The sequence below is a fragment of the Brassica napus genome, assembly GCF_020379485.1.
Source record: "Brassica napus cultivar Da-Ae chromosome C7 unlocalized genomic scaffold, Da-Ae chrC07_Random_6, whole genome shotgun sequence".
Lineage (NCBI taxonomy): Eukaryota > Viridiplantae > Streptophyta > Magnoliopsida > Brassicales > Brassicaceae > Brassica > Brassica napus.
In genome coordinates this window covers 3312-23201 of record NW_026014350.1, presented here as the reverse complement: position 1 = coordinate 23201, position 19890 = coordinate 3312, and the positions used below count along the sequence as shown (strand labels likewise).

Here is a 19890-nt window from a genome sequence, read left to right as displayed (position 1 = left end):
ATGATTTGTTTGAAATAGAAGTAGGAGATATGGGGCTGCGCCATGAAGATGACAGAACAATGGAGAAGAGAGGTCAAAGCTCTTTGATAGCAACAGGAGTGTGGAACACAGTGAGATTTTAGATGCAAACCATTCAGATGCTCATGTTGTTCACAACCAACTAAACTCACCCATGGTGTGATTGACCAAGGTGACAGAATACTATAGCAGCAGATATCATTAGAGATTTTACTATCAGCCACATTCATCAAAGGAACCAAAAAACCGAAAGCTTCTTTGCATTCAGATGGAACCGTGTGTGCCATTAGCAGCTTAGCTTTAGCTCTCATATTTTCTCTTTTCTGCTACTAAGTGTATAAAACCAATGCTAACGTAGAATATTAATGCTCCTTATTGATAGCAACAAATCAAACTACAGAATTTCTAACAGACCAAAGCGGCAAAGCCTACATGTCAAAAGGATATATGTTTTTAACAAAAGATGGTGAAGCTACGAAATACTAACTCAAGATAGAAACTAAGCTAGGTTGAAGTAGTCCAACGAAAACTGAATGTAACTAGTGGGGAAAGACGGAAGCCTAAACGTACTGAGACTTAAAAGCAAAAGTGAAGATGATTAAAGCAGCATAACAAAATGTAGGTAAGGAAAAGAAACTTACACTTCAAAAATGTACGGTACTCTTGCTTAGGCTGAGGTTCCTTCATCAAATCGATACCATTGAGTTTTTCTTTCTATTTCTTGTTTTCGATAAATACCCAAGAGAAGAGCTGTAAGAACAGAACAGAAACCGACAAGGTAAACCTTGAAAAGAACAGAAACCGAGGGCTGACTGGCTGAGTATGTAAACAGTGATGATTCTATACTGTTACACGGAGGATAAAAGTTGTGATTTTGTTGTAAACCTTGAAAAGAACAGAACAGAACAAAACAGAAACTGAGAAGAAGCAATGGCTTCAAAAGAAACTGAATGTTCTAAAATCATCAAAATCAGTATCCTAGGCAATTCAGAAACAAAAATACCGCAGAATCATGTCATACCATGTCACAATAGTTTCCTCCGCTTATCATCATTTGGATATTAACACCTTTGGTGTCTAAATGAAAAAGCTCACTTCAGATGAAAGAGCTCTTCTTGGATCCTATCTGGAAAATAAGACCCAGATTGTGTGCTATTAACTGAAAATTGCTTTAAAATTCCTGTCAGGCTAAATTCTGGAAAGATGAAAAATCATCTTGGAGAAATTTATCTCTACTTCCATTGTTGAGTGTCCATACATTTTCTCAATACTCTGAACGCAAACATAACAAAGCCCCTGTTTTCATGTTAAAGGTGTGAGTTGTGTAACTGTACAAAAAAGTTAGGGGCAGTTGACAAGATACTTTCATGGACTTTATGTTACCTATCACATGACTATCTTTTAAAAGGAAAACAGACATAAGAGAATGTTTTGAATGATGACAATAATGTATGTATAGGAAAAGCAGAAAATAGTATAGAAGCCCAAGGTCAATGCTAGTTTGTATATCCAATTGTAACCTGTCCTTGTCCATCTGCTGTTTAGTACATAATTTGCTTGGTTATCAAGAAAGCCTTGGCTACAGAAATATTATTATTATCGTGACCAAAATGAAAGAAGGCACGTAAGGCCTATATACTCCGTAATAAATATCCAAAATTCACAATAAAACCAATGTAAAAAAAAAAGAAAATGAAGAGCAAATTAAAGGGTAACACAGCTTAATAACTTGAATGATTTGGGGACTGTAAGCAAAGCATTCGACCGTACAACCTTCCCCCAAACCTCAAACTTCAATCCGAAGAAGCGCTTCTCCAACTTAATCACAGCACACCAAATTCTCCTGTTTGTGCAGACATGTTTCCGCGTCTTCCCGGCCACTGGAAACTCGAGTGAATGTAGCTCGTCCCATATAACTAGGATACTTCCACCACCATGGTTAGCTAACTGAATTGTTGTATGGTGGTTAACATGAGGCTTGGTACACACATCTTTCAAACCCTTGACACTGAACCAGTTTCCACGCTCAGACCACATAAGCTTGCGCTTAAAAACACTAAACTTTACATTGTCTATAATGCACCAAGGTCCACTCCTATTATAAGAAAGCCCTAGTGGTTCCATAAGGGCTAGTTGTTCCTTCCATGTTCCTTGTTTGGAGTCAAACGCATACCTTTTATGGTTACTTGTGGTGGCCAATAGCTCTCCTATACGAAGCTGAACCTCAGCTTTGTCGTCATCATTGAGGCTAGGCAATGGATTCCAAGTCTGAGACTTTAGGTCAAAAACCTCAGGCCAGGAGGAGGACTCCTTTGTTTCTCCTCCAACTACATATATCTTGCCGTCTATAAGAGCAGACTCGGGGCGTTTCCTTGCTACCCCCATATCAGGAGCATCACGCCAAGTGCGAGTCCTAAAATCAAGCACACGAACGGTGGATGATGGCAGCTGGTCGCCTCCCATTTGGTAGACTTCGAAACCGACGGCTAAAGTGGTTGACTTTGATAAAGAGGACGAAGTGGTGATAGGTAATAAGTTAAACTCATCCTTAATCAAACCATTACTGTTGGTACTAGTTACCAGAGTTTGGTCAAGAATGTACCAGCGATCATGAGTGGGTAACTCTTGGCGTATGCAGAGGCAAGGCTCTGTGTTTCCGATCAGGGAGCGAACCCTGTAGAGCTCTGGGGAAGAGATGAGAGAGCGGAAGGTCTTGGAGACTAAGGAGAGTGAACGGTACTGAGATTTAGAGATGCGTGCTATACAATTCAAAACGATCTCATCTGGAATTAGTTGTAGTGAAAACCATCCTGCACTACTACTATTCCTCTCCTTCTTCTTCTTCTGCGGCGGTTGCTCTAATTTGGTGCTTCTTATAGGTCTTGAACATAAGCTAGCCCTGGTGGAGACTGTAGTAGTATTCATCTCCTCCTTCTTCTTCTTCGGGGGTGGCTGCTCTACTTTGGATTTGGTGCTTCTTTTAGGTCTTGAATATAATCTAGCCATGCTCGAGAGTTTTTCCATCACATTTTATATTAAAATCGACTGGGCTAAATATGCAATGGGCTCGTTCATTTATAACGTTATCAGTTGTGCTATATAATTAATTAGTCTTGAGCTAACCCTTTTCATCCTCCAAACATTCAATCTATCAATCTATACTATTAAAACAGAATCTTTACTAGGATTCTGCCCTTAGTTTTTCAAGTTAATTACAAGGGAATGCCACTTCCTTTCTTTTAAAAAAAATGAATTACGACCATTTATAACTCGACCAATCAGAAACAAGAGTAAGCTTGACCAATCAAAATATCACCACCATTTCAGCCCAACAATTTTAGCCTATTTCGTGTGAAGTGTAAACCCAACTTATTAAGCCCATGAACCATTCGTCTATAACGTATGTAAGAAAATTTTACCGATGTACAAATTACATTGGAGTTCATTCCAACTTATTTAAAATTTAATTTATGAAGTCGATAAAATAAATTATTTACATTGTATTATCACTTTAATAATCCCAAAAAATATGAATATCGATTTTCAACCAAAGGTGTTACAGTATATTCTGAATTTAACAAATTGTGGATTTCTAAAGTTCTATATAATTTGGTTTTATAATTGTATTGAACTTTTAAACAGCCACTAATTTAATTTCCCTTTGAAACTAAATCAATTCCAAGTATATTCTCTAACTCATTCCTTTTTTTTTGCGTATTTGCTTACAATAAATTTAAAACAGAATATATAGAAACAAGAATTTACGATTTAACTAAAATCACGGTCCCTAATATAACTAAACTAAAATCACGGTGCTCAATCACTAACAAGATTATACGATTGAAGTAAAATTAATGTGACGAACACACAGAAAATATCTTAGGTTTGAAATTGGTAACCGAATTTGCCTAATAGTAATCATAAATGATATCGAAAATAAAGTTTACACAATCTGGTTAGATACGATTTAGAGTATTCCCCAAGTTTCTCCTATAACCTAAGCACCTCTCCCTTTAACATATAGATATTATTATAAATAGGCAACGCCCTATTCCTATTCAAACCCACACCGTCAAACAAACTATGGCTTCAAACATGCAAATTCAAACGACGAAAACTTCTACGAAAAAGTTACTGTCATTAAAGACTTGAGTCCCTCGAAAAATACATGGTTTATTCATGTGAAGGTTCTACACTCTTGAAAACAAAACATACAACTATCAAGGGAAACCATAAAATTCATCTTGGCTGATGAGAATGTAAGCGTTTGTTACTGTCTACTTATTACAACAGAATATATCAGACTAAAAGTCTAAGAACTTTCTATTTAAATAAATAGTTCTTTTTACAATTGTTTAAAGGAACTTATCTTTCACGGTTGTAGTATTATATATCCTTTCCTCTCTTGCAGCCGGAGCAGACAATGAATCCACCACTGTTCTTGCTCGTGGTTTCCATCTGAAATAAACAGAAAAATTAGCAGGATTCTTTATTTTAATTAAGATAATATTCCAAACATAAAACGAGTCTTCCTCAATCAAACATGGTATCTTCGATGGTACTGTCAAAAATTAATTTTCTAAACAATAACAAATAATCACAGAGTTAAAAAGAATCATAGGAGAAGATTATATAGTATAAACCAGGTTTCTTCAGATTTATGCAGAATCCCCGACGTATGATGATAGCATGGTAATCGTCTGTTCCCTTTCATAATATTTCAGATCTAAGAACAGATTCATCTGCATGTTACGATCTGTCAAAAATCTCATTACGACTCTGTATTTCAGATCTAACAAAAACAATTAACAGATGAGGAAACGATAGTAATACCTTTTGATTTCGAGTTTCTGAGTTGTTATTTACTCAGGCAATAGTCGACTATCTTTGATTTTCACCATGGGGAACGATTTGATCATCGGTTAAGAATCTGTCCTTTTTTTATCTTTCTTTCCTTTCTGTTCTTTTATTTCAACACGTAAACGGTCTTTACGACCAAGTACTAAATTGGCCAACAAAAAAAATGACCAAGTACTCGACTTGGGTGGGTCAAGTTTACGAAAACATTATTTGAGCCCAATACGCTGATTAATCTTTTTTCATACGGGCTCTTACGTCTGATAATTTCTAAAACTTAACATGTATAAACATATTTGAGCCCAATACAAAAACATAATTACTATTTTCTAAAAATTCATGTTTAAACATATAAAATAACTATTAAATTTTCTTTTTCCAACTAACAATTAAATATATAAATAATTTACACATATCTTTTAAAAACTTCAAATATAAATAAATCGAGCACAAAATTTTAAAACTTATATTATTAGAAATTATCATGTATTTATAAAACTCTGTGTTATTTTACAATAAACACACGATAAATATTTATAAAATCAAATATTAAATTTAGACTATGATAAAAATATATCGTAAGAACATGGTCCAAACCGATGTCAGTCCAGTAAGAACGGTATAAAGTAAGTGAGTAACACATTTTGATCTTCAAATAAACAACATATATCATCAATATATTATAATAATGAAAGTATTTATGTAATTAGACATTTATAAAAATGATATAAAGCGCGGGTCAAAATCTAGTTAAGCTTTAAGACAACAGATTGGTTACGACATGTAGATGAAGAGAACAATTCTTGCTGTCTACAAACAGAACATCAAGTTTGTTTTTTTTTTTTTTGAAAGAATTTTAAATTTTATTCACTTCAAAAAAGCTTTGTACAACCTAATGCTATTTTGTACAAAAAGAGAAACCTATAGAAGTTTTTAAGAAAGAATTAGAAGTTTAGCTACTTCCAAACCATATCTCCATGGTCTTCTCATATTGTTTCCCCCTTTCTTCCTCAATGAAGAGATTCTATTGCGAATTAACTTGTCCAGAAAGATGAGAAGTAGAGCAACAGATTGTGGAGACTCTCCAACTCTGCGCTTGTTCCTCTCGAACCATATTGCATACACTGTTGCTTGGAAACAATAGCGCAAGAGAAAGGTAGAAAGATAGTCTTGCGATCCTATCACCAGTCTTTGTAACAGAGTAGGCCAGTGAACAGAGGAGACCGCGCCATCCAAACCCCTTATCGTACCTCTCCAGACCTCAGCAGAGAAAGAGCACTCAAAAAATAAGTGATCCCGAGTTTCTGTAGCAGCACTACAAAGCCAACAAGTAGAGATTGCTTGAGGATTCCACCTGAGCAACCTATCTCCAGTAGATAGCCTGTTATGGACTGCAATCCAACTTATAAAGGAGTATTTTGGTGTAGCTTCTTTAAACCAAATCCCCTTGAACCAAGAAACACGAGGAGCATGCACTCTTGTAAGATTCGAAGTTTGTGCACTTATAAACCCCGGTCAGAACTCCCCATTTTCACGCATCCAAAGACAGTTATCCTCACATTGGCGAAGACCTTTCTCTTGAAGATTTAGAATCTCACTCTCAATTTGCATCAAAACAGAATTCTTGTGTCTTCGCCTTCGGTAAGTATTCACAGCACTCTCAAACGTTGAGTTCATCGAGATGCCAAGCCTCAGGCTACCCCTTTCTCCAGCTAGGTCGATCAGAACTCCCAACTGAGACCACCTATCGAACCAGAAAGACGTCGTCGACCCATTGTTTACTTCCATTTTGGTTAGCTCTCTCGCCAAGGGTCTGAGCTGTAGAAGCTTCTTCCACATCCACGACCCTAAGGAGCTTGTTTCCTTAAAACTCCAGAAGGACCCCTTCCTTATTAGATATCTCTGAATCCACTAAACCCACAGAGAGGATGTGGAGGATAGAATACACCAAATCAACTTCAGGCATGATACTCTGTTTACTTCTTCTAAGAATCTCAACCCCAACCCTCCTTCTTCTTTCGGTTTGCAAACATCTGACCAAGCAATTTTTGCCTTTTGCGAAGACAAAACCGGACCCGACCAGAGAAACGCCGAGCAGAGACTGTCAATCTCCTGAATACACTGTTTTGGTAGGCAAAATGCTGACAGCCAGAAATTGATGACACTGTATAGTACCCAGCCAATTAGCTGAAAACGCCCCGCAAAGGAGAGGTGTCTAGCCGTCCAGGAATTAATCTTGCTTTTAATTCTCGAGAGCAAAGGGGCGTAATCAGCCACTGACAACATCTTCGATAGCAGTGGTAGGCCGAGATATCTCACCAGGAGAGAACCTGCTTCAAAGGGGAACTGATGTAGAATGTCAGCACTAGCATCCTCTTTAACACCTGCCAGAAAAAGCGTCGACTTCTCCAGACTTATGCATAGACCCGATAGCTTTGCAAACTCTTTGAACACCTCCAATATACCCTCTACAGAACTTTTCGACCCATCCGAGAACACAAGAACATCATCAGCAAAGCACAGGTGGGTCAGGGTTAGGTCTTTGCAGTAAGGGTGAAACCCAAAGCGCCTTTCTAGTGCAGCTTTGTCCAGGAGCTTCGACAGCACTTGCATTCAGATTACATATAGAAACGGCGATAGAGAGCACCCTTGACGCATCCCTCTCTTACTATTAAAGTAACCAGCTAACTCTCCATTGATCTGAACAGAGAAGGAAGCAAGCTCAATGCATTTCTTGATCCATATGATGAATTTCTCAGGCAGACCCATGGCTTCCAAGACCGATAGGAGGAACGGCCACTGTACAGAGTCGAAGGCTTTGGAAATGTCTATCTTTAGAGCACATCTCGCTGAGATTGAAGGTTTATGGTAACTCTTCACAAGCTCCGACGCTAGTAGAACATTTTCCATGAGAAGCCGATCCTTAACAAACGCTGATTGGTTTGGTGAGATGAAAGAAGGGTGCAATCTCTTCAAACGGCTTGCCAATATCTTGGATATCACCTTGTAGATCACGTTGCAGCATCAGATAGGGCGATAATATCTCATATAGATTGCTTCATCTTTCTTGGGAATGAGAGTCAGGATTGTTGAGTTGATCCCCTTGGGGAGAAACCCTTTATCAAAGAAGGATTGAATGGCTTGAACAAAGTCACCTCCAGTGATGGCCCATGTAGCACGGAAGAACTCTAAGGAAAACCCATCAGGGCCCGGGGATTTATCTGCAGCCATACCAAACAACACTCTCCTGATCGTCTCTTCCGAAACCACTCCCATGAGCATGTTCTTATCTGCTTCAGAACAGTCGTAATCCAGCAGGTCTTTTAGCGCTTCCATACTAATTCATGTATAGTTTTGAGGAGTATGGTTCAAAAATTTTCTAAAGTAATCCACCGCTTCTTTTTTGATATCCTCCTGGTTGTCAGCAATAGAACCATCCTCGCGTTTTATCTCTCTGATTGAGTTCTTTACTTCTCGAACTCTTGCCGCTCTGTGAAACGTCTTGTTATTCTCATCTCCAATCACCAACCAGTGAATCTTAGCCCGCTGACTAAGGACTTTCTCCTCCAATTTTGATAAAAACGTCCATCTTGAGAGAGCAGCAGACTCCATGACCATGTTAGTCTGTGAGGGCTCATCAAGAGTCTTGGTCTGAAGCTCGCATAACTTGTTATAAGCTTCCTTTGTTTTCTTTATAATATCTCCAATTTTTTCCTTACTCAGATTCTGCAGCAAAGGCTTTAGAGCTTTTAGTTTTTCCCCAGCCTGAAGAGAGCAGAGGTAGAGTTGAACAGTGGCTCAGTTTGCGACCAGAATTCGCTGACCAATGGTAGAAACTCCGGCATGTCGGCCACTGCATTTACAAACTTGAACGGCTTCTTCGGCTTCAGACTGTCTTTTTTATAGTGAGCCTACACCTTTGATGATCCGAACACCCTCCAGCCTCGAAGACACAATAGGCCTGCGGAAAGACTCGCAGTCATTCTTCATTCACCAAGGCTCGATCCAGCTTCTTACAAATAATGTCATTATCTCTCTTATTACTCCATGTGTTTCTCGGACCTTGATACGAAATATCCACCAAAGAACAATAATTGGTAACCTCGGTAATTATGAAAAAGACACATGAAACCGTTTTAACCAACTTAATACAAATCTAACTGGTATACGTGCCATATGATTTAGATCTAACTGATTCCACATCCCCAACCACCGCCATGAGCACGAGCCCGGCCCACTGATGTGGAGGCATTTTGTCTAACTACCGTCGAGCTTGTGAGTTAGCCTTTTTACTGGTGTCCATGTCAAATTCATCCTGCTGCTTCGTGGATCCAGCTTGTTTCATAAGGATCTTCAGGCGACAGTTTAGTACTCATGGCTTCATATACTCTACTTCTATTTATTCTTTTTTTTTTTTTTTTTTTTTAATATGAAATGATGGTAAAGAATCTGTCATATACTACAAATCTTAAAGAAGATAAGTGAAAGGGGAAAAAATTATTTCTTCAGCTAGGGTTTGCAAATCTCAAAGGATAACGATGAGCCAATGAAGTCTTGTGATTCAAGTAACATAACTTCCCATGTCTTGAAGAGGCTAACCTAACATATGAGTTGAAACTAGTGTGGACCAAGTTGAAATTGACTTAAGAAAGTAGTTTAATATTTTGTAAAACCAAAAATATCAGAAATACAGAACAGAATTTTCATCTTTGTGAAGAAACTCTCACGGTTTCTTGCTGGTTTTATCTCGTGGATCAATAAAATGAAGAAATCACCATCTTGAGTTCTTTATGGAGTTTGAAAGTCGTTTTATATTTAGTTCAGTAATTCATATACATAATTTTTGACGTTCCTTTTTTAAATATATTTTTATTTGATCAAAGGCTTTCAATTGCAACGTTCATTTCAATAACACGATTTTATGCGACATGTTTATCATTTTTAACACGTATAAATTTAACAAGTTTTGTATTTCAGAGGGGGAGTTTCTCATGCTTAATATTTTGAAGGCTAAGTGTTCTTATTGGACTAATTGGTATTATATTAGGCTTCTAGAAAATTCAAAGTGTAAAGGTTAGAAGTAAAATAAAAACTTAAGTCATTTCTGGTATACTACAAAATACTAGAAGCCTTACTTTTACTGATGCAGAGCATATAAGCAAGAAGTGGCCGCAGTTTATGTCGTATTTGCTGTCCAACATTGATGATAATCAGAAAAATATCTCCAAGGGATTGACTAAATACCTTATGTGCAATCCAATCTTCTACCTGAGGTGAAGATTATTGGCACTGCGTTTGACTTTAGTACAACACTGAATAGTGAGGATGTGCTGATGCAACACGAACAATGCAAATATCTTTGCATTGACCCGTGAAATTTTTATGCAAATTTTAAACGTTAATTCAGAGCTAAGAAGTGTTCTTTAATTAGTGCAGATGATCTGCAAATTGTTTGTTGTCTGCAAACAGTTGTCATCTAAACGGTAAACGTGCCTAACATTCTTGAAGGAGAGAGTACTTTTGGCTGGTCAAGAGTCTCTTGTGGTAGCTTATAGCATACTTTTGTAACTTGTATAATGTCTTCACTGCTTTAGTTGAGATCTTCTTTTTTTTTGTGAACAAACTCTAGTTCAGATCTATTCCAGAAATTACTAGTTTCTATGCAAAGAAGCAAAAGAAAAATGTTCCTAAGTGATTGGAAGGTTTGAAAAGGGACAGAGCCTTAGAAGCATCAAATTTATAAGCCTTTATGAAAGACACAAAAATGTGCTGCATTTCGTTAAAAAGTTATAGTTGAACAAAAAATCCATACAAAATTGATTGAAGAAACATTCCAAAAATAAAATAAAACACTCACAAAGGCAATTAGAGATGCATCAAGTTCTCAGTGTCGTCCAATCCAATAACAGCCCATCTTTTGTTTAGAAAGCAGTTTGATCCTTCTTCGATTTTAACTCTTCTCAAATGATTCTTTTGTATATTGTAAAGTAAAACGTAGAAGAGAGTTGTACCTTGAGGTAAAACGTGAATCGGGCCGTGGATAACCCTACGAAATTTATTGTGAGGTGCCAAGATAACTTCACCGTTTCTAGTTGTATCATGTACCTTCAAATAATAGGGACTGTTTGCATTATTGTTTAGGACCATATTCATTTGAGAAGGATGCAACACCAGTTTCTTCCTTGACCATATATTCTTCTCTTCATCTTCCATAACCCATAGTTTCATCACACCATCTTTTACCAGATTAGCATGGCCAAAAATAGCTATTTTCCCAGCGTATTCTATAAGATTAATATAATACCCATGCCAAAAGACATCTTCAGGTTTTTGGAGTAAACGGATTTCTTCAGAACTAATATTGAAACTCACAAGCACAGGATAATACAAAGATTCCCAAGCTAGGTAATACATATACGCCCATTGATAGTTAATCTTTGTTTTAAAGGAGAATGTGGTGGACATGGGCTCGATATCTTTCTCCATCGACTTGATATACCTTCTCCTAGTATGAAGACCCAATGCTCTAGCAGAAGCTTTAACATACACCCCTTTTTGTGTGCTGAAACTATGCAAACCACTTTATATTGATCATGAACAGAGTCGTGTCCGATACGGTATATGAACTTCTTGGAGATCACATCTTCAGCTATAATGTTAGATTCTTCTATGCGGGGTAAGACAACAAGCTGTCTAGTGGTAGTGTTATATATTTTAGCACTTTGTCCATTGGTAAAGCACATCAAACCATGAAAAAAGTGAGAGACCCGGTAGCCTTCTATTGCTGGAATTGTCAAATCTTGATCAACTACAAAGGATGACATGGTACTAACATCCAAGTCAGGAGAAGACCACGATGACTTGGTTTTTGTTGTGGAAGCACAACCACATGTATAGACGGGGCGATGATGATGAAATTTTTAGGTATCGGTTGGTGAAATATTTGGAACAAATCAAGGATGACCAGAGCTTTGAGACTGATTTGAACCTCATAAGAGATTTAGGAGGGAGTCTTGTGAGAATCTCTATCACGAGATCAAACGGAATCTCCTGCGACAGTTCAAGGCTATTGCATATGTCTCTCCGTCTTCTTCTAATTATTACCTTCGATCTCCACATCATTCTACTTCTCCTCCGTTGTAAGGTGACTGCTAGGTCAAAAGAAAAAGCCATAATTTTTTAGTATCACACAATATTGTTTGTGAAAGAAAACATTGACTATCTGCTTTTTTGGTATCTAATTTAAACCTTAGAAACTTCCTTTTTTTTTATATATTTATTTTTTTAAAAAATCGTAAGAATGTCCTGATTTTAACAAAATAAATTTTCTTCTCAAGAAACCAAGCAATAATTTTTTTTTTTTTAATAACCTGATAATGCAGAGGATATGCAAATTGTTTGTTGGGGATCTTCCTTCTAAACCGTCACTTTGATAGTTGTTTTCTAAAGGGATAGATGTGCCTAACATTCTTGAAGGAGACAATACTGATGGTTGGTCAAGAGTGTCTTACAGAGGTTGCTGACACATCTCTTATGGTTAGCTATATCATATTTTGTAACTTGTATAATGTCTTGATTGCTTTAATTCAGATCTAAAGGAAGATCTATTCCAAAAAAATTACAATTTTATATGCAAAGAAACAAAAGAACAAGTGAGGTTACAAAAGGAGAGAACCTTAGAATCCTCAAACATTGATAAGCCTTTATGAAAGACACAAACATGTGCTGCATTTTGTTAAGAAAATTATACTTGAACGAAAGCTTGATTAAAGTAACATTCCAAAAATAAAATAAAACACTCACAAACGCAATTAGAGATACATCAAGTTCTCAGTGTCGCCCAATCCAATAACGTCCAATCTTTTGTTTAGAAAGCAGTTTGATCCGTCTTCGATTTCAACTTTTCTCAAATGATTCTTTTGTATATTGTAAAGTAGAACGTAGAAGAGAGTTGTACCTTGAGGTAAAACGTGAAGCCGTCCGTGGATAACTCGACGAATTCTATTGTGAGGTGCCAAGATAACGTCACCGTTTCTAGTTGTACCATGTACCCTCAAATAATAGGTACCGTTTGCATTATTCGTATTGACCATATTCATTTGAGAAGGATGCAACACCAGTGTCTTCCTTGACCACATATTCTTCTCTTCATCTTCCATACCCATAGTTTCATCACACCATCTTCAACAAGATCAGCATGGCCTAAACCAGCTATTCTTCCATCGTATTCTATAACGGCAGTTTGAAAACATTGATACGGCCACGTGACATCTTCAGGTGCTTGGAGCAAACGGGTTTCTTCAGAACTAATATCGAATCTCACAAAAACAGGTTTAATCGAAGGAACCAAAGCTAGGTAATACATACGCCCATTGATAGTCAATCCTTTTGTGAAACGACAATGTTGTGGACATGGGCTCGAAATCTTTCTCCATCGACTTGATACACCTCCTCCTAGTATGAAGACCCAATGCTCTGGCAGGAACATTCTATCTTTACGTGTTGAAACCACGCAAACCACTTTATACTGATCATGAACGGGGTCGTGTCCGATACTGTATTTGGACTTCTTGAAGATCACATCTTCATCAGCTATAATGTTGGATTCTTCTATGTCAGGTAAGACGACAAGTTGCCTAGTGGTAGTGTTATATATTTGTGCATGTGTCCCATTTGTAAAACACATCAAACCATGAAAAACATGAGAGACCGAGTACCCTTCCATTGCTGGGGTTGTTAAATTTTGATCAACTACAAAGGATGACATAGTACTAACATCCAAGTCATGGGAAGACAACGATGATAGTAATAATTTCTTTTTGTTGTCCAAGCACAACCACATGTATAGACGAGGTGATAATGATGAAACTTTTAAGAAACGGTTGGTGAAATATTTGGAACAAATCAAGGATAACCAGAGCTTTGAGACTGATTTGAACCTCATAAGAGATGTACCAGGGAGTCTAGTCAGAATTTCTATCACGAGATCAAAAGGCATCCCCTGTGGCTGTGGCCGTTCGTGGCTCTTGCATATGTTAATGTCTCTCTGTCTTCTTCTTATTACTTTGGATCTCCTCATCATTCTTCTTGTCTCCCGGTGTAAGGTGACGGCTAGGTCAAAAGAAAAGGCCATATTTTTTTTGTTAGAAAACATTAAGTATCTGTTTTATGGTATCAAACTTCCTTTTTTTTTTTTTTTTTTAAATTCAGAAATAGGAACTTAACATTAAAATTGTATTTTGCTTTGTAAATAAATAATATAATAATCACATATATAAATTGCTTGCTTCGCAAAAATGCCCTGGTTTTAACATTATAAATCTTCTTAAGAAACCAAGCAATAATTTCAAAACTTAAATAAAAATTAGCCGGATTTATGGTTTTGCAGCCTCTGAATAAAATAAATCAGAATGGACTTCTACTATCGTTTAGATTTTATTTTTAAATTATCAAACTTCATCAATCATAAGGTTTGATTTGAGTATTAAAATAAGCACAATTTTTAAACTTAGTGTTTTCTTTTAAAAAGAAGTTAGTGTATTAAAATGAAAAAAATATTAAACTCGATAGTAAAAAATTTGGACATTAAAAAACTTAAATGAAATTTGTGGGGTGTTTTTATGGATTTTCCCATTTAAATACAATTGTTTTCATTGGTTTTGTGAGATATCCTAAGTTGTGAACTATGGATAAATATGTTCTTAAATATAGGCATCAAACATCGATAACGCTTTATTAATGACACAAAAAAAATGTGCTGCGTTTCATAAGAAAAACTATAGTTGAGAAAAAATCCAAACAAAATTAAATAAAATGATTGGAGAAACATATAAAAATATATATTCACAAAAGCAATTAGAGAGACATGAAGTTCTCAATGTCGTCAAATCCAACAACGTCCCATCTTTTGGTGTTGTAGCGGTTGGATTTTATGTAAACTTTTCTCAAATGGTTCTTTTGTAGATTGTAAAGAAACACGTAGAAATGAGTTGTAACTTGAGGTAAAACGATAAACTGGTCGTCGGGTCTAGTAATATGTTGAGGAACCAAGATAACGTCACCGTTTCTAGTTGTACCTTGTACCCTCAAACTCATATTATGGACTATATGCGTTTTGACCATATTCATATGAGAAGGATGCAACACCAAAGTCTTCCTTGACCAACTATTCTTCTCTTCATCTTCCCTCACCCATAGTTCCATCACACCGTCTTTTACAAGATCGGAATAGTCTAAAATAGCTAGTTTTCCATCGTATTCTATAATCTCAGTATAATAATACCGACACCAAAAGGCATCTTCAACATTTTGGAGCACGCTGATTTCTTCAGAACTAATATCGAATCTCACAAACACAGGAGAAAGCAAATCAGGAACCAAACCTAGGTAATACATACGCCCATTCATTGTCAATCCTTGTGTGAAAGGACTATGTTGTGGACATGGACTTGGTATCTTTCTCCATTGTCTAGACACACCTCCTCCTAGTGTGAAGACCCAATGCTCCATCCTTCGAACATTGTGTGTTGAAACTATGCAAACCACTTTATATTGATCATGAACAGGGTCGTGTCCGATACGGTATATGACCTTCCTAAACTTGTACTCTTCAGCTATAATGTTGGATTCTTCTATCTCAGGCAAGACAACAAGTTGCCTAGTGGTCGTGTTAAAAATTTGTGCATTTGTGCCATTTGTAAAGCACATCAACCCGCGATAAACGTGAGATACCGAGTAGCCTTTCATCGCTGAGATTGTCAAATCTTGGTCAATTACAAAGGAACCGTCCAAGTCAGGAGAAGACGGTGACGATGATACTAATATCTTTTCTTCGTCGAAGCCCAACCACATGTATATACGTGGCGATGATGAAAGGTCGGTAAGATATTTGGAACAAACAATGGATGACCAGAGCTTGGAGACTAATTTGAACCTCGTTAGAGATTTGGGAGGGAGTCTTCTGAAAATCTCTATCACGAGATCTAAAGGAATCTCCAGTGACGGTTCATGGCCCTTAGATATGTCTCTACGTCTTCTTCTTCTTATTACCTTCCATCTCCTCTTCGTTCTTCTTGTGTCTCGTTGTAAGATGACTCCAAGGTCAAAAGAAAAAACCATATTTTTTAGTATCACACGATATTGTTTGTGATAGAAAACACTGATTATGTACTTTTTTTGGTATCTAATTTAAACCCGAGAAACATCCTTTTTCTTTTTGAATTAGGAACTAGGAACTTATCATTTAAATGTGTTTTCCTTTGCATATTGTAAAATACTCACAGATATCATTTACATGATAACGCAAGAATGCATACATAACTTGAATTTTATCAAAGAGATATTCTTCTCAAGAAACCAAGAGAGAATTTTATAAAAAAAAATCCCTTATATATTAATCCTGGAGCATTACAACATGTTTTCGTAGCCACGTGTCATCACGAGAATGATTCTTAGAATTGTTAGAAAAATAAGTTGGTCCATATAAATATATAATATGATTTTTATTAAACTAACTATCAATTAATTAATAGTGTACAAAAGAATATTTGTTTCTTTCCTTAAAAATAAAAACTACGGATTACCTAATATGGTTAACATATATATGACAATTAATGCTTATGAATAATAAATATTTTATAAAACAATTCTAACCTCTCTCTTTTTGTTTAATTTTATACTATTAAATGAAACTAAACAATCACATTAGCATATAATAAAAACAATTATATTTTTTCTTATATGTTATATTTTGAATTCTTAAAAAACGACTATAAATTAATAAACAAAAGGTAAAATCCCACATTAAAAAATTTGTGATCAATGGTTTAACTTTTTTTTTGTTCAAGCAAGATACAAATGATCATATATCATAGGGGTGAGCGTTCGGATACACGTTTGGGTTTGTATCGGATATTTCAGCATAAAGGTATAGAACCTGTTCGGGTATATTCTACACTTCGAGTCGGTTTCGGGTATTTTATGTTCGGGTTTAGATATTTTGGTCGTGTTCGGATATTTAAATTTTGAAGAAAAATAAATAAGTTATTCATAGTTTAAGTTTTTTCTTAACTATTTTTTAATTTTAAGAGATTAAACTATTAATAGGTTTGGAAATAAAAACTTTAAAATAGAAGGACACTAATTTAGTTGTTGTTTTGAAATTTTAGATGCAAATTTGTTAATGCAAGAAACAAGAATTTGATATGTATTTTAAGTGAGTATCAAATGATTTTGTCCATAATTATATGTATATTATCTAATTTTGAGCAATAAGAATCATTAATAAATATTTTGAATAAAATGAGAGAAATAAACTAGAAATATAGACTTAAGTATACTTATGTTTGGTTATCTTCGAATATCCATTCGGGTTCGGATATTACCCGTTAGGATTCAGATATTACCCGAACTGGTGAAAATAAGTAATTTGTTTTGTTGTTCTAATTAGATGATTTTTAGACCGACTTGGTGAATATATATACTAGACAAACATTTATATTTCGAGTTTGCATTTATATTCTATAACAGCTTGATATATTAGATTTGAACACTAACCTGTTAATATAGTTTGCATGTGATTTTTTTTTCAAAATTTGATTCTTAGATATGTATATGGAGTGAAACTAATTTTACATATGCCGAATTTTTTAATTGACATTTATGTAATTCGCTGAATTCATAAAAGAAGTTAAAAAAAAACTTAACTTATATCATAAAAACAAAGACGAAAACGAAAGCACAATTCTATAGAGGTAGAAAATGAAATCACTTATGGAGTCAGTAGTAAAAAAAAAAAGCGAGAGCAGAAAACCTAATCCTCTTCGTCATTATACAATCGATATTGCCTATTTGATTTTGGTGATTTGTGTCAGCCGCAAATTTAATTTCCTTCTGTGCATATGAAATCTCGAAAATAATTAAAATGAGATGTAATACCTTAACTCTTCAACAACAATGATATATTTAAGAGACCAACATTTTTATTCATCATTTTATAATCGTCGATAAAGATTGTAGTGTTGCAAAATGTTAAATAATTTCATAAACAAACATTATTATAAGAATTCACCCCGCGCATGCGCGCGGATTATCATCTAGTAATTATTAAAAGGTTAACCCGATAATGGCTTTGCAGCCGCCAAATTGAAACAAATCACAGTGGACTTCTAATATTTCGTTGAAATTTTCTCTCTTTGTGACAATAACTAGATCTCGATCCGCGCAACCGTGCGGATTTTTGTTTTTATTTATTTTTATATAAATTTTGTCTTCAATTCTAAATTGGTATATATTATAATATATATGTGTCTATCAATTTTTAAAACATAATTAAGTTTACTGTATTTTTTCATTGAATAAATTTTTTCAAACTTTCACATGTATATGTATCTTTATATATATAATATATGTATCTATATAGTATATATATATATATATAGATTATTATTACATTATTAAAATTGTAACTATATATATAAAGATTAGTAAATATTGTTTATTGTCATATTCAAAGATATTGTAACATTTCACAAATTTAGAAAGTTTTTAAAAAAATTAAAAAAACTTTCGATTCATAGATTTATATTATCGAATGATAATTAAACATTTAGTTTTTGTTTAATTTTTAAAATAAACTATATAGTTTTAAAATTTGTTTTCATTGGTTTAAAGTAGTAAATATTAATCATTGTTAGATAATGTGATTTTGTGTTATTTAAAAAAAAATCTTTATAATTTTAAAAGTTAACTTCGACAAATATTTAAATATTTAGCATATAGAGGTATAGTATTACAACATTAAATTATATCTATTTAATTTATACTATCTATAAATCCAATGGATCATCTATTGTTTTTAAATCCAATTATTGATAGTCCAATAAAAATTTCTGGTATGCCCAAAATTAAATGATAAGATTAGATATTAAATGTAACATGACTTTCTATGAATATGTCCATTAGGTCCATTTTATAAAAAATCACACATAAATCAAGGTTGTGACTTCTGTTTTAATATATAAGATGGTTTGCTTGATGCGAGGATGCACATATATTTCAATTCTCTTTCCATTAATACTTTTAGTTTAGTTCAATTAATTTATAGTTAGATCACTGGAATAATTATTTTTGGGAATATAGACTCAAAGAATCAAAATGACCAAAATGTTTCATTAAAGAGGTAGGGTTAGACTAATTCAAACCTTAGAGTTTAGAGTTAAACGGTGTGGATTTGAGTTTGAGATTTAAATTTTATAAAATAAAAAACTAAATATTACAATTTTGAAAATAAAAAATTTTAAAATAGTTTCAAAAAGTATTTTCGAATTACAAAAAGAAAATTTGAAAAAAATAAATAAAAAATAAAAAATAAAAAAATTTAGAAAAAAAGTTTGAATTTGAAAACATATAATCTAAAAACTATAAAAAAATATTTTTCTAATTTTTTGTTTTATATATATCTAGGATATTAGAGTCATTTTACCTATTAAATGAAACATTTTGGTCGTTTTTTTCTTTGTGATCTATTTTTTTGATCAAAACTCCAAAATGGTCTATTTAGAAGAATTGCCCATCATTTTTGCATATACAAATTAGCGAGAGCAAAAAATTAATTAGGCAGCTTCATTGTTAACGACAAGAGGGGAAAGATTAGATAAGTGAGAGAGAGATGTGAAGCTCATAGATGATGATGGCTCCTTGCAGACAATCCAAATTGGAAACATCTAAAAATAAAAAAAATTATTTTTCTAATTTTTATTTTTATTTTTTTATATCTAGTGTATTAGAGTTTTTTACCTATTAAATGAAATATTTTGGTGTTTTCTTCCTTATGGTATTTTTGTGATCAAAACTTCAAAATAGTCTATTTAGGAGAATTGCCCATCATTTTTTACATATACAAATTAGCGAGAGCAAAAAAATTAATTAAGCAGCTTCATTGTTAACGACAAGAGGGGAAAGATTAGACAAGTGAGAAGACGTGAAGCTCATAGATGATTATGGCTCCATTGCAGA

At 34.5% G+C, this 19890-nt stretch overlaps 2 protein-coding genes and 2 pseudogenes across 2 annotated transcripts; all 4 read right to left on the bottom strand.

Annotated features, from left to right (window-relative positions):
• Nucleotides 1-1722: 1722 nt before the first annotated feature.
• LOC125594999 (F-box/kelch-repeat protein At5g39560-like) lies at nucleotides 1723-6844 on the bottom strand. Its single transcript, XM_048770988.1, has 3 exons — nucleotides 4852-6844; nucleotides 4662-4774; nucleotides 1723-4476 (listed from the first exon to the last, which is right to left on the bottom strand). Exon 3 carries the CDS (start codon nucleotides 3040-3042, stop codon nucleotides 1723-1725), a length of 1320 nt encoding a protein of 439 aa, XP_048626945.1. The 5' UTR covers nucleotides 3043-4476; nucleotides 4662-4774; nucleotides 4852-6844.
• A 3559-nt stretch (nucleotides 6845-10403) lies between these two features.
• Nucleotides 10404-12362, bottom strand: LOC125594998 (annotated as a pseudogene).
• A 224-nt stretch (nucleotides 12363-12586) lies between these two features.
• Nucleotides 12587-14029, bottom strand: LOC106448481 (annotated as a pseudogene).
• Nucleotides 14030-14673: 644 nt separating this feature from the next.
• On the bottom strand, nucleotides 14674-15993 carry LOC106449777 (F-box/kelch-repeat protein At4g19930). The gene has a single exon (XM_013891474.3). It carries the CDS (start codon nucleotides 15991-15993, stop codon nucleotides 14731-14733), a length of 1263 nt encoding a protein of 420 aa, XP_013746928.1. The 3' UTR covers nucleotides 14674-14730.
• Nucleotides 15994-19890: the final 3897 nt, after the last annotated feature.

Excerpts from the sequence above, each read along its gene's own strand:
- LOC106449777 (XM_013891474.3), bottom strand. The coding sequence starts at position 15,993 with ATGGTTTTTTCTTTTGACCTTGGAGTCATCTTACAACGAGACACAAGA.
- LOC125594999 (XM_048770988.1), bottom strand. The coding sequence starts at position 3,042 with ATGGAAAAACTCTCGAGCATGGCTAGATTATATTCAAGACCTAAAAGA.